The sequence below is a fragment of the Condylura cristata genome, unplaced genomic scaffold (genome assembly GCF_000260355.1).
Source record: "Condylura cristata isolate star-nosed mole 26May11 unplaced genomic scaffold, ConCri1.0 scaffold00020, whole genome shotgun sequence".
Lineage (NCBI taxonomy): Eukaryota > Metazoa > Chordata > Mammalia > Eulipotyphla > Talpidae > Condylura > Condylura cristata.
Window position 1 is genome coordinate 28,493,402 of NW_004567121.1, and position 15,170 is coordinate 28,508,571.

Below are 15,170 nucleotides of genomic sequence, written 5' to 3' on the forward strand. Positions count from 1 at the left end.
TGCCATACTGATTTAAACTTGCCATGTATTCTGAAGTATTTTGTCCCTTTTGAGGACAAAACCCTACTTCTTAGTCATCAGTGTACCCTTGGTACCTTGCATGGTGTTCTGTGCACATGAGGAACTTAGTATGCCTGCTGAATGAATGGATGAATGAATGAGTGACCACCACATGACGTCTTGTTCTTTCAAATGTGCATCCCAAATTTCAGGATCCACTCATGAATTACTTTGCTTACCCATTTCTTCCTTTCCTAAAACTCATTATTGCAAAAACTGTAATTTGGAGAAAATACTTATCAAGCCATGAATTCCATATAGATTACTCAATATTAATAAAGAACAAAATCAATGAAAACAAATGAGAGGGAAAAACTTTACCTTCTTGAAATAGTTGTCGGGCATAAGATGGCTCTCTGCCCTGAGGTTGGAAAAAAGCATAAATGCACTTTCTCACTAGATCTTCCCAGCCAGTTCTGCCAGCAGCTCTCAGGGAACTAGTATCAATAGAGATGATTTTACCTATATAAAAAATGGAAGTTTACATTTATGATCACTTCATAAGTCACCCATATTTCAAATCTGACAAACTACATGACAGAAATACTCTGCCTCCCCCACATCCTTAATAGACAAAAGCATTAAAAAGCTCTATTAATTTTATTACATATGGTAATGGAGCATTTCAGCGACATGGTAATACAAATTATTTTGGCCTTGGACTAAATATGCTAGAATATCACATTTTAAAATTAAATTCTAGTCAAGTATAAAAGTCATAGCATAAATACCTGAAGTGAGACTAGAAAAATTAACAATTGAAAACATTAAGATTTATTAGGTATCCTGTAGACAGAATATTTGCTTTATGAAACCTGACAGTGATTTGTGGTTTTTATTATATCTGAACACATTTCTAAAATCAGTGTTATCCCTTTGTCAATAAAGGGTCAATTATTAATCCAGTTTGTGATTATTTAGATGTTTTCATTTTTATGTGATGTTTTATTCATATAAAATAACACAGGTAAGATATATACATATATAATAAATTAATTAGTAAAACGAAAATGCAGCCCGTCACCCACCTAGAGAACCCGGTTATTACCAGCACCGTCCCATTATGTATGAACTCCCTACTCGTCACCTCCCTTGGCCTTTATGCGCTCCTATCAATGGGCCTTTGTACTGTTTCCACTCTCTCGCCATTACAATCAATGCTGCTATGAATCTTTCACATTTTCCAGAATGCATGTGTGCAAGACTTTCTCTAGGATGCATATGGAGGAAGAGGACTGCTGAATCACAGAAAATATACATATTCGACTTTATAACATCATGTTGTTTTCTAGAAATGTATATGAAAGCTACTGTTGATCCAACATTATCTCCACCCCTAGGTATTATCAGGTTTCCTTAATATTATTATTTTTTTTACAATTAGTAGGTAGAAAGTGGTTTTACTTAAATTTGTATTCTCCAATTAGTCTGATAATTTTTCATGTTTATTCACCACCATTATTTATTCTTCTGTGAATGCCTGAGTGTGGTTTTTTCCCCCTCATCTTCCTTTCTTTTTTCGTAAGATTAATTCAAATCTATTGTACTGTTTGTGGCTCTTTTTTTTTTTTTAAGATTTGTTATTTATATATAGAATTACTGGGATGTAGGCAAGAGGTATGAGGGTGAGAGGACTCACTGGAGACAGACTAGGGAGCAGAAAAGGCGGATCTACTGAAATCTACTGCTGAGGGGAGCAGTGGGCGGGAGAAGTCAGTGGGCCACGGGTCAGCTCCCTGGCTGGGGATCAACTTCAGCTGCGGTGGCTGGTCCCAGTGTGATAGCACGGAGACTTAACCCCTTAACTCCAGGCGGGCTCTCATGACTCCTTTCAATTAATCTCTCTTTTATATATTCACTTTGTTTAGAAGTAAGGTAGTTATTAACCCTCTTAGCTTAGGGTCTTGAATGTGTAGGTACATTAGACTTAGATGTTGCCCAAGTCTAATTTAGGTGGCAGAAAGAAAAATGGAAACTTAAACAAAGGAGTTTTGTTAATTAAGAACAGCTTGGGTAAAGCTGGTGAACCCTGTACTGAAATAAAAGGTAATTTTGGACTTTCTAGGAATTTTAATTATTCAATCTTTGCCTCTTATTATGTCAAAGACTAAGAGTTGGTAATCTGGTGGATGTACTGTGGTAAGATATATTGTAAGAGGTATGAACCTATGTCCCTAAAATATATACAATGTAAGTCAATGTTTACACAATTAAAAAATTAAATCAAACTTGCATTAAATTAATATATCTCCATTTTTCTATTATAAATCAATTAAAATGCACTCCTTAATTTTCAATTAAGAGAACATTTTAAACACATCAGTAAAAATGTTGATCATTTTAAAGTAGAGAGTTCACTGTTAGATAAACTTTGAAGGAAGTAATACCTCTCACAGGCAGTGACCAGGTGAAATGTACATGTGTGTGCGGGTGTGTGTGAGTTCATGTGCATTTGTGTGTATGTACAGTGCTCATGACCGCTGTTCAATATTTCCTGATAGAAGGTCTTTTTCTTTTTTTAAGGAACATGGGCTGGCCTGTATATGGTTAAATGGACTACTAAAATTTAAGGAATTAAATATCTAATACTTAAAACTAACATAACTAACATAACTAACATGTTATTTTTTATCCCAATCAAATATAAACTATAATAAAGTATTAAGTGTACATTTTAAGAATAATAATACTAATTTAAAATTTTTATTTCTCCGGCACTGTTTTATATTTCCTCTGGCATCTTTTGTACAGCAAATACAGTACAAGGATGCCTACTTAATTAATAGTGCCTTTATGGAAGGCAATGCAATTTAAAGGAAGAGTTTCATATTAACAGCTAAAGATGTCTGTTTTCAGCAACTACCTGTATGGCTTTGGAAAAGTCACCATTCCCTCATTTGTAAAATGGGTAGCTTGGGTTCTGTGTTCTCTGAAGTCTCTTCTAGATTTGTAATTATATTATGACCCAAGATATATTATTATCTTTGTAAGTTTATTTTAAATTTAAATGTATTTGAGATTTTAATGCTACATCCTTGCTCAGAAACAAAACTTCCAGTGGTAACAATTCCTGTGAGAAAATGCAGTCTTCTTTAAAGCAACACAGTTTGAGATTCAATTTATAGAAATGCAGTCTGAGAAAAAGCTAAACGTACTGCCCTCCATTAGACCCTCATAACGATGAGGTCCTCGTGCCCCATTTGTCCTGTGGTCTAACAATTACTTCTTTCCAGTAAGTTTACATGCTGCTATCTCACAAGCTCTTATTTGATTTTATTTACACAAAAGACCAGTTTTACTCTTCACTGGACTCTATTTTTCCTCCATGAAATAAAATTTCTGGGTTCCAACAGAGTTTATCACTGTTTGTTAGTGGAAATGGAAAAGGAACAGGTACATGTAGACTGAAAAGGGGAGCAAACGACAGTAACTGATCATCACTACACTCAGATGCTGAATCTCCAAGCTCAGAGACATTCTCTTCACTAGCTATATTAATTTACCCCTGTTATCTTTAAAAACACAAGAATAAAGCATACAAGACAAGAATATTAGATTTCTAGGACAAAAAAAATTGTAACAGGATCTGATAAGCAATGGTAAGTGTCAAAAAGTGAAATAAACTAAACTTTTCCAAATAATCAAATTTAGCAGAAATGAGATTTGAAATTTGTTTGCTAAAAAATAAATCTGTAGTATCCATCTACAATTGAAAATTAGAGGAGTGACATGTATGAGCTCTAATTGATATAAACATATATATATTTTCTAGTGAAGATATATAAAAACAATATGATTTACAATGCAAGATCGTAATTTGTAAAGAGCAGTGCAAATTTACTTTTGCAGGACATCAGCAGCATTTAGTCTGCATGGTGATCTCTCGTCACAGCCCACTTGCAACACTCACACTTTGCAGTTGGGCCCATCTCATCCCTTGGGGTTTAAGGGCTCGACATGAGCTGCGCAGTGAGGGCTGCATCAACCAACTAATTCTAAGACAGATCCCTACTAACTTCATAATACCCTCTCAGACCTTTCCATCACAAAACATGCCACAACTTGTCATTACATGTTGCTTTTGTTCAACTGTGTACACAGTGAGCACTCTCACACCTGTGACAAACACTCAGTCACTATGCTTCTCTCAACTGGTGTGTGCTGAACAAATTTAAAGAAGAATAAAGGAAAAAAGAAATAGCCATATCCATTTAAGGATGATATTAAAACCACCAATTTTGGAACAATTTATAAATAGGTTTAAATCTGCCTTGCCAAAATTCTTTAAACATTTTATTCCATGATTATAAAAAACAATTTTTTATTGAAGTAACACCATAATATTACATAAGCCTCAGGTGTGCATCATAAATCAGCATCTTCTGTACATGCTACTTTAAAAGTCCATTTCTATCCTTTACCTCATCATTGATTCCTTTTACCCAATTCCCTTCTACCTTTTCTTCTAGTATCCATTAATTTCACTTATTGGCTGAAAGTTTATTTTTCTTTTATTTAGAACATTCACTTAGTTGGTTTCTAGCTAATACCCTTTAAGTCCATGAAAATAATTTGTAATTAAGACTGGTCTAGCATGTCAACAATTATTATGTTCTGCTCAGTCCCTGCCATGACTATGTTTACAGCATCTAAGATGCACACAGTAGGACCACCATTTGAAAAGGTTGCTATACAAGAATAATGAGCAAAATAATTAGTTTGAAAGCCCTAGTGACATATAATACCGATGGAACATCCTGAATTTTGCAGTTAGTACCTGTAGTATCTTGCTTGGTCATAAAGGATTCTACTCCTGTGATGGCAGGAGGCCGAGGTAATCGCCGTGCAATACAAATCAAACAAGACTGGAAGTCTAAGAAAAACAAGGAGGGTAAATTGAAGGAAAGAGGATAGAAAAGGGTTTCTATTTATCACGTGCAATAAGTGGTTTTATGAAAACACATGTTAAAGTAGCTTACACAATACCGGAATTATTCTGATCTAATAGTATATTAGATATAAGATTGCTGGCAACCAAAGCTGGCAATTCCAGAAAAGATCTAATTAACATAAGTTATCCCTTCCCAATGAATGTTTTTCTATAAACTAGAGGAGATTAAGCCATCTCACGTACTTCGAGAATAAGGACTCAAGAAAGTAGTTTTGGTAAGATTTAAGCCACACAGTAGGGCTTTTTTAGCCAGGTAATTTCCTATACTCAAAAGTAGTTTATGGCTAAAATGTCAGGGACTGACCCCGATCACAGGCAAGCGGAGATTCCTATAAGAGGGGAAAAGGGGAGCGGGCGTGAGGAAGACACTAAAAAGATTATTATATATTCTTAAAATATGTATGTATGTATAGAAGAATTGGTGTGGGCCAGAATTGGTACGAGAGGGTGAGAGGATACACCAGTGACAGAGTGGGGAGCAAAACAGGTGGATCTGCTGAAATACACTGCCGAGGGGAGCAGCAGGGATACAGAAGTCTGCTGTTAAACATGGGTCAGTACCCAGCGTTACTGAACTCATGCTGCAGTGGTTGGCGATAGCTTGATAGTACCGAGACTTAACCCCTGTGCCACCAGGGAGGCCATACAAAGATATTTTTAACAACTATGCAGATAGCAATTGTCATGTAAGAAAAATTTTAAAACTCTTTCTGAAGATGCATTTTTTTCCTCCAACAGAGAATTTTGTTTTTAAATATATATATTATCCAAAGCCTCATTTGCAGTTTTCTTGGAGATGTTACATGTACATTCAATATAAGCTAACAGTTAAATAAGAACTTTTATTCCGTGAAGCAGACTCACATACATATTTGCATATTGTGAAAAGTCCCAGGGTGGAAGCACTTGTTCCCTGCTGTATACACGGCCTTATTTTTGCAGCTGACTTCTTATCTTCTATCTACTCTAGTCCTCACTGTCGTTTCCAATTTGTGGTATTTTAAACTCAGTTCGGTTTAAGTTCACATGGAGAACTCATCCCTGTCACCTACCTAATACCCTGTTAGGCTACGTTCATATAAAAGCTTCAGCCGTGTTTTCATCTGTTCACGAGCTTTCTCCTTATAAATTACCTTGAATGGCCTCAAAAGTGCAAACTCTATTCTCTAGTGTTCCCTACACTCTAAACTTGAAACTTTCTAAAAATCAGAACTGTTCAACAGCCTGCTGGATCTGGTACCTTTCCAACTGGCAGCAGTTTGTTTCAGCTCTTATTTCTAGGCAGAAAGTTGGGTTGAATTTGACATTTTATTGGGAATGCCAACTTCAAACTGATAATTTGGGAACATTTAAGAGGGGTGAAACTAGAAGTTAGAAATTTTTTCCTTAAGCATTAATAATTATGGAGCCATTATTACATGAACATGCACTATCTGAAGAAAGCAACTTATTATCAATTACTTCCCTGTTCTGAAAGCCATTGAGAAAGTAATCAAGCACCTTAAAATCACCCTTTGTTTACCTTCTCCATCCTCTTGAATTGATTTTGGCTGTGATACAGTGAAACACTGCATTACTTCATACCGCTGGCAAGCCTCTTGGTTCTCGGTGCCTGGTTCATCAGGAGGGTGAATTAGCATCCTACAGTTAAAAGTATGGCTATTTCGTCGGGTTGCCTCTTGAGGCCAAGGAACTCCATTTACTATGGAAGAAAATTCATTATAATGGTGAGTAAGGGGAAAAGCACACTCTGAAGACATGACAGACCCTAGGTCTCCTTAAATACTCAGATTAAAGGACAGACTGACCTCTTCAGAGCTAACATTATCTGAGGGAGTTACTTATTCTCAGCAAATCTAAATGCCTAACAATCAGAAATCTGCGAAATTTCCAAGAAACTGCATGGGATTTCCCCCTTCAAAGATAAGACCTTACAAATGCCTTAACTTATTAAGAGTAGTTAAAAGAAGTCAAAGGCAAATTTTAAAATTAATAGCTTACTAATTCTTTTGCTCAGAATTTTATGCCAGCTAACTAATGAGTTTTCCTGTTTGTTTTCAGGTAAACTCAGGCAATGAAAGAAAAAACTGAAAACCGTAAGTTCATGTTAAGCAGTGGTTTTAACCTGGCAGTCATGGATTCTTAAGGAAGATCTGGCAGTCATGGATTCTTAAGGAAGATCTTTTGTGTGCAAGTGTATTTTTTCAAGAAGAGGATTAAGTTTCTGAAGGTAGTCTGTAACTCAATAATTAGAATAGGGGCTAATCTTGGTCTCTTAAAACAATTGTTTCTTGTACCTAGTTAGTATAGTTTGTATGCTACAATGCTTTGGATATATATATATATATATAAGGGGTAATCAATACACTGTTACATAAAAATGATGTTAAAATGGAAATATCGTCTGATTCGGTACAAAAAAATTGAGTCTAATTATAGAAAAGATGTCAATTCATCTCAAGTGAGAATCATACTGTGGCTGGTGGGTCATGATTTTCCAGATGCAGTGTTGTACTTAAACCACAGTGGCTGCTCTCTCACTACTCCCAGCTGTTCTCTGACTTTATCCTCTCCAGTGACCCCTCTTCTCGTTTATTATCTCATTTGCTTTACAGCTATTAGAAGAAATCACAGAAACAAACATACTGGAGTAGGACTCTGGATTCTGCTATGAGCTACTTGTGAGGTTGGGGTTCATTATTTCATTTCATCAAAACAAAGGAATCTACTATATTATCTCTAAAGTCACTTAGACTCTAAAGTTACATAACAAAGCACACAAGACTCTTTATTTAAATATCAAGCTAGTGCCTTAATTGAAATAATCATTTCAGACTTTCAAGTTACTATAAAATGTATACTACTCGTTTAAAAGAGGAAATAGGCTTCCATCCCAGCAAGAGAACCATCTGAAAAACAAAGAGCTTTGGGTAATACTTTACATGCATCTCTGGCTTAGTTACACAGAACTTCTAGCCAAGGCCCTAGCCCCAATTTTGGACCACAAGTAGGCAGAACAGGCAGATGACTGCATGAAGGAAACAGAGGCTGCTGTCAGACCCTTTCCATTCTCTCAGCTAGGTTTCTTTGGCAATGAACAACCTGGCCGATCATACTTGGAACTCCTAAATTGAGACTCTTTACATCCAAAAAATATTAATTTTAATAAGTGTGTGATTTGACAGGATAGTCCCCCCTTCCATCTCACCTCCTTCCCTTCCACCTTCTCTTCTTCCTTTTTTCCCCCTTTGAGCAGAGTGATGGGTAGGATACACATCTGCCTCTTTTGTGGACATAATAACAATTGAAAACAAAGGGAATTTCAAATAAAAGCTTCTTGTGCAAAGTAAGTAACTACTCTGCCTCCCACTATTGTCACTTGTCCATGGCATTATGTAGAAAAAGAAGATAATTCTTTCTGTCAGCTACTGGAAGACTTTTCCCTTTCATAATCACACCTGAAGCTTAAACTACATTTAAAAATGTTTAAATACATTACATATTAACATATATTAGAATGCTATGCAAAAGACATATAATAATATGCCATTATATTATCTAAAAAGAAGTTACATAGTGTTCTTTAAAAAACCAATTTTTTTATACCTAGTGATTTTGGTAGCAGGTTTTTTACAAATTCTGCATGATCCCCCACATGCAGTATGCTGTAGACACTGGTATTCATCAACTCCTCTTGATTGTAACCCAAGTAGCTGGTCACATTTTCTGACACAAATACAATTCTCCCTTCACAGTTCACAACAAAGAAAAATCCATCCAAAGCCTGCAAAGCCAAAAATGAAAAAAGATTTTGAGGTTAGGAGGCTAAAAAAAAAAAGAAAAATACACATATCTTTTCCAACTTAAAGATATCAGAAATACATGTCAAGTTAATGAAAGGGGAGAGGGATACTGAATAAAATTAATATTGCAATTGTTTTTAAAGATTATTTATGCCTAGAAGAACTGGTGTGTAGGCCAGAGGTGTGGGGGTGGGGGTGGGGTGGGGTGTGTGTGAGAGGATTTACCAGAGGCAGAGTAGGGAGCAGAACAAGTAGACTGACTGAAATTCATTGCTGAGGGAAGCAGTGGATAAAACCAGATAGGTCTGCTGTGCATTGGGTTAACTCCTTGGCTGGGGATCAAACAGGTGCTGCAGTGCCTGGTGATAGCTTTATAGCACTGTCTAGGGATGTCCCATTATCATGCATTTTATGTGGATGGGACAGGTTTTAAATCTCTGTATATTCATGTTTCAAGTAGGCATGAACACATATGTCAACCTTCTACCTTTGAAAGAAATTTTATGGCAGTAAATTCAAGTGACTGGCCATTTCACTTAGTCACAAACATCTTCTAAACTGTGTAGGTTTAAGACTTCATTGTTGCCATCAAGGAACTTGTAGTATAATGGGGAAGAACAGATATAACACAAACAGCAACAACAAAACACCAGTGATAAATGCAGTACCAGGGACATACACAGCATATTCTTTGAGCACAAAGAAGGACATTTAATTTAGGGTTAAGGTGGGGAGCAAAGGAAGACTCCTTATAGACCCTTACCTTAGTTATAAAAGGCATTTTTAAAAAAAAAAGACTTATTTATTTATGCTTACAGAACTGGGGTACAGGCCAGAGGTGTGGTGGGCGAGATGTTTCACCAGAGACAGAGTAGGGAGCAGAACAGGCAGATCTACGAAAGTACACTGCTGAGGGGAGCAGCGGGCGGGTCAGGAGAGGTCTGCCGCACCCTGTGGGTCAGCTTCGTGCTGGGGATTGAACTTGTGCTGCAGTGGCTTTGGAGAGCCCCATAATGTGGTGCTTTAACCCACTGTGCCACCAGGGAGAGCCAAGGCAGTTTTGAGGAGGGGACAAGGACTGAGGGAAGAACATTCTAGGCAGAGGAGGAAGCATGACACAAAGGAACCAAAAATGACTGGGAATTGCTGGAGGACATGGCACATGGAAGATTTGTGGCAGGAAATGAATCTGGAGAAGTGGTCAAGAGTCAAATCATTGAGGTGGTGTTGGATTCTCCAAGAGAAGTTGGATTGTCCTAAGAGGAGCATAAAATCCACAGGAGTGCCGGAGAGAAAGTTACAGCCACTATGTACAATGTAATCTAAGCCAGAAGGAAACAAGTAAACTTAACAAACATGGACACCTTGGTGCTTCACTCCGTCCAGTCAAACATCACAAAACATGGACTCCTGAAAGATCTGAACATAGAGGTTGTTAAGCGGAACTGTATCTATTCATAGTCTTTCCACTTACTGCAACATACTGCAGTTTACAGGTTATATAAGATACATAGGAGTAAAAAGAAGGCCTTTTTAAAGTTTAACAAAATTTTGTTAAGATACAAAATGACCCTAAAAATTCTTTGCATCACACAAGGGTTTAACTGATCGTCTGTGACAAAATATTAAAATTACAATGCTGACAGTTTATTTTTGAAAAAAGACATGTATGTGAAATTTACCAACCTTATTCTATGATGATAAATGCAAATGATGTTATCATTCCTAGAAGAAACTTTCCAGATAAACATAATTTTGAGGGTAAAGATGATTTCTTAATAATGAACAAAAAGTAAACGCTTTAAAAAAAGACACTTCTGCTATAGAGACAGCATTTGAAAATGAATGTTTTGAAATGCTCTTGTAGTTACAGTTTTGTTGCTGAAAATGATATGCATTACAGTAAAAATTATCTTCTAGTTTAAATGTTCAGAAACAGAATTTTTTAACCTGCTCAAAAAATCACCCATTAGAATTTCAGTGGGCTTTAAAACTATATAAAAAATGTGAAAATAGGGGCCTCTCTAGTTGCTTAAGGGTTTAGGTGCTGCACTATGAAGATAACCGTTAGGCGGGAAGCTGACCCAGCTGGGACAGCAGATATCTGTCTCACCTGCTGGCTTCCTCAGCAATGTATTTCAGTCAATCTGCCTGTTCTTTTCCCCACTGTCTCTGATAAATCCTCTCACGCACCTCTGGCCCATACCCCAGTTCCTGTATGCAACTTTTTAAAAATGTGAAAATACAAAATCTTTTTAATAGTTTCTAAGAATCACTGATTGAGATCAAGGAAGATGGAATCATACTAAAAATAACTGTATAATGGATAGACGAGATTTTTTAAATGAGAATCATGACTTAGTAAACTCATCTAATGATACAGTTTTCCATTTGCATTTTGTGAAGTGTCTTTTTCAATTAGGATGATTATTTAAACCAAATACTGAAACAAACTGCTTTGTGCTACATCTTCAAATCACTACATCACAAAACATACAACAAAGATTTTAAAAATAATGAAGCACAACCAACCATAATGCTCTGATTAAAAATATTGCTAATATATTTTTTAAACAAGAACAAATATAAGGGGATTTTGTTCCACCTCATTGTTGTGACTACTACTCAATACATAATGTAAAGGGGCTTTTAATAACCTAAAAGCCTCAACACTAAATAAAACTCTATGCTAGCTAGGTTGAAGTGAGTGTGGGAAGTGTACCTCAGATAGAACTAACCTAACCCAGACCCTAACCCTAAGCTTAAATATCAAAGCAGGAGATCAGCGTATCTTTATTTGCCATGAGACTTACATGAAAATAAGGATAACTAAAATATACATATCAATTTTTAAAGCAGATCTACTTAAAAAAATATTCTTAGCTCTTAATTGAACCAGCATAAATATAATTTAAATTTTCTTTGGTCTCTCAAAAGAGTTTAATAAACAACAGTTTGGGTATAAGTAAGGCTCAGATCAAAACACAGGACTGGTATGAAAGAAAGGCAACTAAAAGCCGGCTGTTCATGGTTAACTACCACCAAGAGCTATGCCACCTAGGTTCTTTTCTCCCATCTCCTTTTTCTCATCTGGTTTCCAAGGATCCTTCTTGGTCCATACTCCTCTGCCTCCCTAGGGCCCTGTTTGCCTTCCAAGTCATAGCCAGTCTCTCCTTGCTGTCTTCACTTTCTGAATCTGTCTCTGGGTATCACTAGAAGCTGGCTGTCTGCAGCACACTGGGAGAGACAGAGACCCACAACTAGGAACCTCTCTGCCAGTAGGGGGCCTGGAGCTGGTGTGCAGACCCCTAGCACCTGCAACCCAGGGGTTCCCTGCATTACCTGGGCTAATTTTGCATTTAAGAAATTCAAAGATCCTCCTCCTCCATTCTCCCTTCAGGGCAGTGGGCCTGGAATCATTGCAGTCTCCTGTTTCCACAGACTTACTGGGGCTTCTCCAAGTTCTCCTCCCATTGACTGCAACTGACCTTACTACCAGCCTGGGAAGTTATTCTAGTAACTGGCTTTGAATATTCAACCAGGCAACTGGTCAGTCTTATGGGGAATGTAGAACTTTCATCAGGTCTCTGCTTGGCCTAGTTATATGTACTCATCTTTCCTCTGTGGAGTCTGGGCATCATATTTCTTTTGAGCTTCCTCAGAAAAAGCTGGCTGGGAAAATAGGTCAGCAAAGGCTTCCTGGTGGTCAGAGATATCCTGCTGACCCTGCTGCTGATATGCAGGCAATCTGTCTATTGCTGGAAATGTATATATATCTACATCTATATATTTTAAATTATAAGTGAAATATATGCTTACAAATTTTTTTTTTAAGTATGAACATGTAGATAATAGAAGATGTACAAAATTTCACTCCTAAGAGATTAGTAACATTTCAGGGAATTTTTTTTGGGAGACTATTCTTATGAATATGCTAGCAACTCTTGATTTCTAAAGGTATGTCTGACTAATCTACTAATACTTGTTCTTATTCTACAAATTTCCCTCATAGGTTGTGCATATATTTAACTTCCAAGTTAAATTGTTCCTGGGAGGGAATCTATTTCCTCAAGTCTTGACAGCTGGCTTCACACCCAGCTGCACAAGAAGATGATAACAAATGCCTATTCATTGAAGGCAACATAATCAGTCAGACAGGTTTCTCTCTACCCAGGATATCACCCTTTGAAGGGGACCACCTGAAGTTTCAGAGCAGGTAATTCACACTGCAAAGGCCCTGGTTTTACATGACTACAGAAGCTGCACTGAGTACCACCTAAGTGTTAGCCAATGGACCAAGTTCTAGGAATAAATCATACAATTCTCAACAATTTTATAGTATCTGAAGGAAAGTAGGCAAGTACACATAGTTGTAACAAGGTACAATAGACAAAGTAACACAAATGCAGGAATGGATATTTGTTATCAGTAAGGTTTTCTGGGAAGAGGCTGCACTCCTCCTGAGTCAAGATGAGAAGGACACAAACCAGTAACCCAAGGTAGACAAAGGGTGGGAAGGAAATTCAAAACTGTTCAGAGGATTAAAAATAAAAAAGCGCTTGTATCCATTTTTCTTATTTGTATTACGCTGTATTACATTTAACAGCAGACATTTTTCAAAAAAAGCTTCAAGGAAAAGTAAAACGATAGGAAAATATCCTAAAGGCAATGGGGACTATTTTGAAAGCAACATTTTAAAGCAGGACAGAGACATGATCTGCTTTTATAAAGACCCTTCTGGTGGTGGGTGTGGCATGCAGGCTGGAAGGAGACCAGTTGCAATTCTGTTGTGATACTCAGCTAAAAGGAGAGCCTGAGGTGAGACAGTGGAAGTGACAGAAGAGAACCTGACAGGCAGAGGAAAGACATTGTTGTGACCCCTCCAGCCCCTGTGGAGACAAGTATTTGTGTGATTCTTCAGTAAGGTAAGTGCCTTTCTCTGAGTAAGTGCAAGTATATACTTATTTTGGAACATTCACGTATGCGAGAGGGCTTTAGATGAAGAGGCTGAGACAAAGCTGTGTTGAGAAAAGGGAGTGAAGGTTAGATAGGGAAACTGGGTGAAGATTATACAGTAATACAAAGAAAGTCAAGGTTATACATTTTTCACTTTAAAAAGAGGGTTATAAAATAGTGAAGTTATTAATATATTAAATTCTCTTATAGAATGATGTAAACAAAAAAATATTAGTCAGGAAAGTATCTACTTCAAAAAAGGGGGTCATCCCTTACTCAAAAGTAAAATTCTATAGTAGAGACATAGACAGCAATCAATAGCTAGCTGAAAAGTCTAATGTATTTCCCCAGCCATTACAGAAGTAAGTGGCAAAGTCACACAGCAGGCTTCAGTTTCCATCTTACTATTTAGAATGCCTTGATGAAAACTTCTTATGTTCATCATGTACATTTAATTCTGAAACAGTAACAGCTGTCAAAATAGTTTCAATAATAAAATATTAAAAGTTCTTTAAAATTTTAGTTTGTTTTATGATTTACTAATTACTGTAAGACATACAGAAAAAGAAAAACCCAAATTGGTTAGAATGGATCTGACCACACTTTTCTGAGTCGATGAGAATAGCTACCTCTAAAAGAAGAGGCCCCAGGGATTCCTTTTCTATCACTCCTTGACTACTCGAGGAGATGTCTGATTTTTGTACTTCATCATCAGTTGTTGATTTCTCTGCAATAAAGAAAGAAAAAGTGACATGTCCAAAAAGAGCTCATTTCCATAAAGACAAAGATTCACCTGACTTCAGGTTCAGAAAACATTATCTAGGCACCTTTACATTTAATCTCAATTTTAGTCATCTTACGGATGGTAAAATTGAGGGCCACAAAAGTTAAATAATGTGCCCTAAATCTCATATCTAATAAATGGCAGCAGGAAGATTAAAGTCCAGCATTCCAACAATTAAAAAAAGTTATAAATTATATAGCCTTTTAAAAAAGTTAAAACAAAAAAAGTTTTAAGAAAATATATAAATTAAAAAGAATTATTTTCTCTATTTCCTTTTCTGATCTGATCAATTGCCACGGAACAGAAAATGAAGATATGATTTTTGTGAACCTCAATGAACTAACTAACCTTTTGCATTCATGTCATGATGATCTGATTGATAAAACTGTAACTGCTAAATGATGTGGAATTCTTTTGTGCAGTGATGTTGAAAATCTATCCATCATCTCACAGCAACATCAAACTTAAAGTTTCCAGTCTGTCAAACTAACTTAGTTCACAAAAAAACCAAATATGGTATTATAGTTCTGCCACTATTCCTCTTCCATCCCTTTTCAGAAGTAATAAGTGTTCTGAAGTCAATACAACCATTTCTGAGTGTGTATGTGTGTGTGTG

At 36.6% G+C, this 15,170-nt stretch overlaps 1 protein-coding gene across 4 annotated transcripts in view; it reads right to left on the reverse strand.

Moving 5' to 3' along the window:
* The window catches only part of NCOA1 (nuclear receptor coactivator 1), a 71,760-nt gene that overhangs the window by 46,390 nt on the left and 10,200 nt on the right, over positions 1-15,170 (reverse strand). For all 4 annotated transcript variants that reach the window (XM_004686398.2, XM_004686397.2, XM_004686399.2 and 1 more), the window contains exons 3-7: positions 14,400-14,497; positions 8,618-8,795; positions 6,534-6,713; positions 4,838-4,933; positions 382-522 (exon numbers count right to left, since the gene is read on the reverse strand). In XM_004686398.2, the coding sequence (XP_004686455.1) occupies positions 382-522; positions 4,838-4,933; positions 6,534-6,713; positions 8,618-8,795; positions 14,400-14,497 (693 nt within the window). The remainder of the gene's footprint in view (positions 1-381; positions 523-4,837; positions 4,934-6,533; positions 6,714-8,617; positions 8,796-14,399; positions 14,498-15,170) is intronic.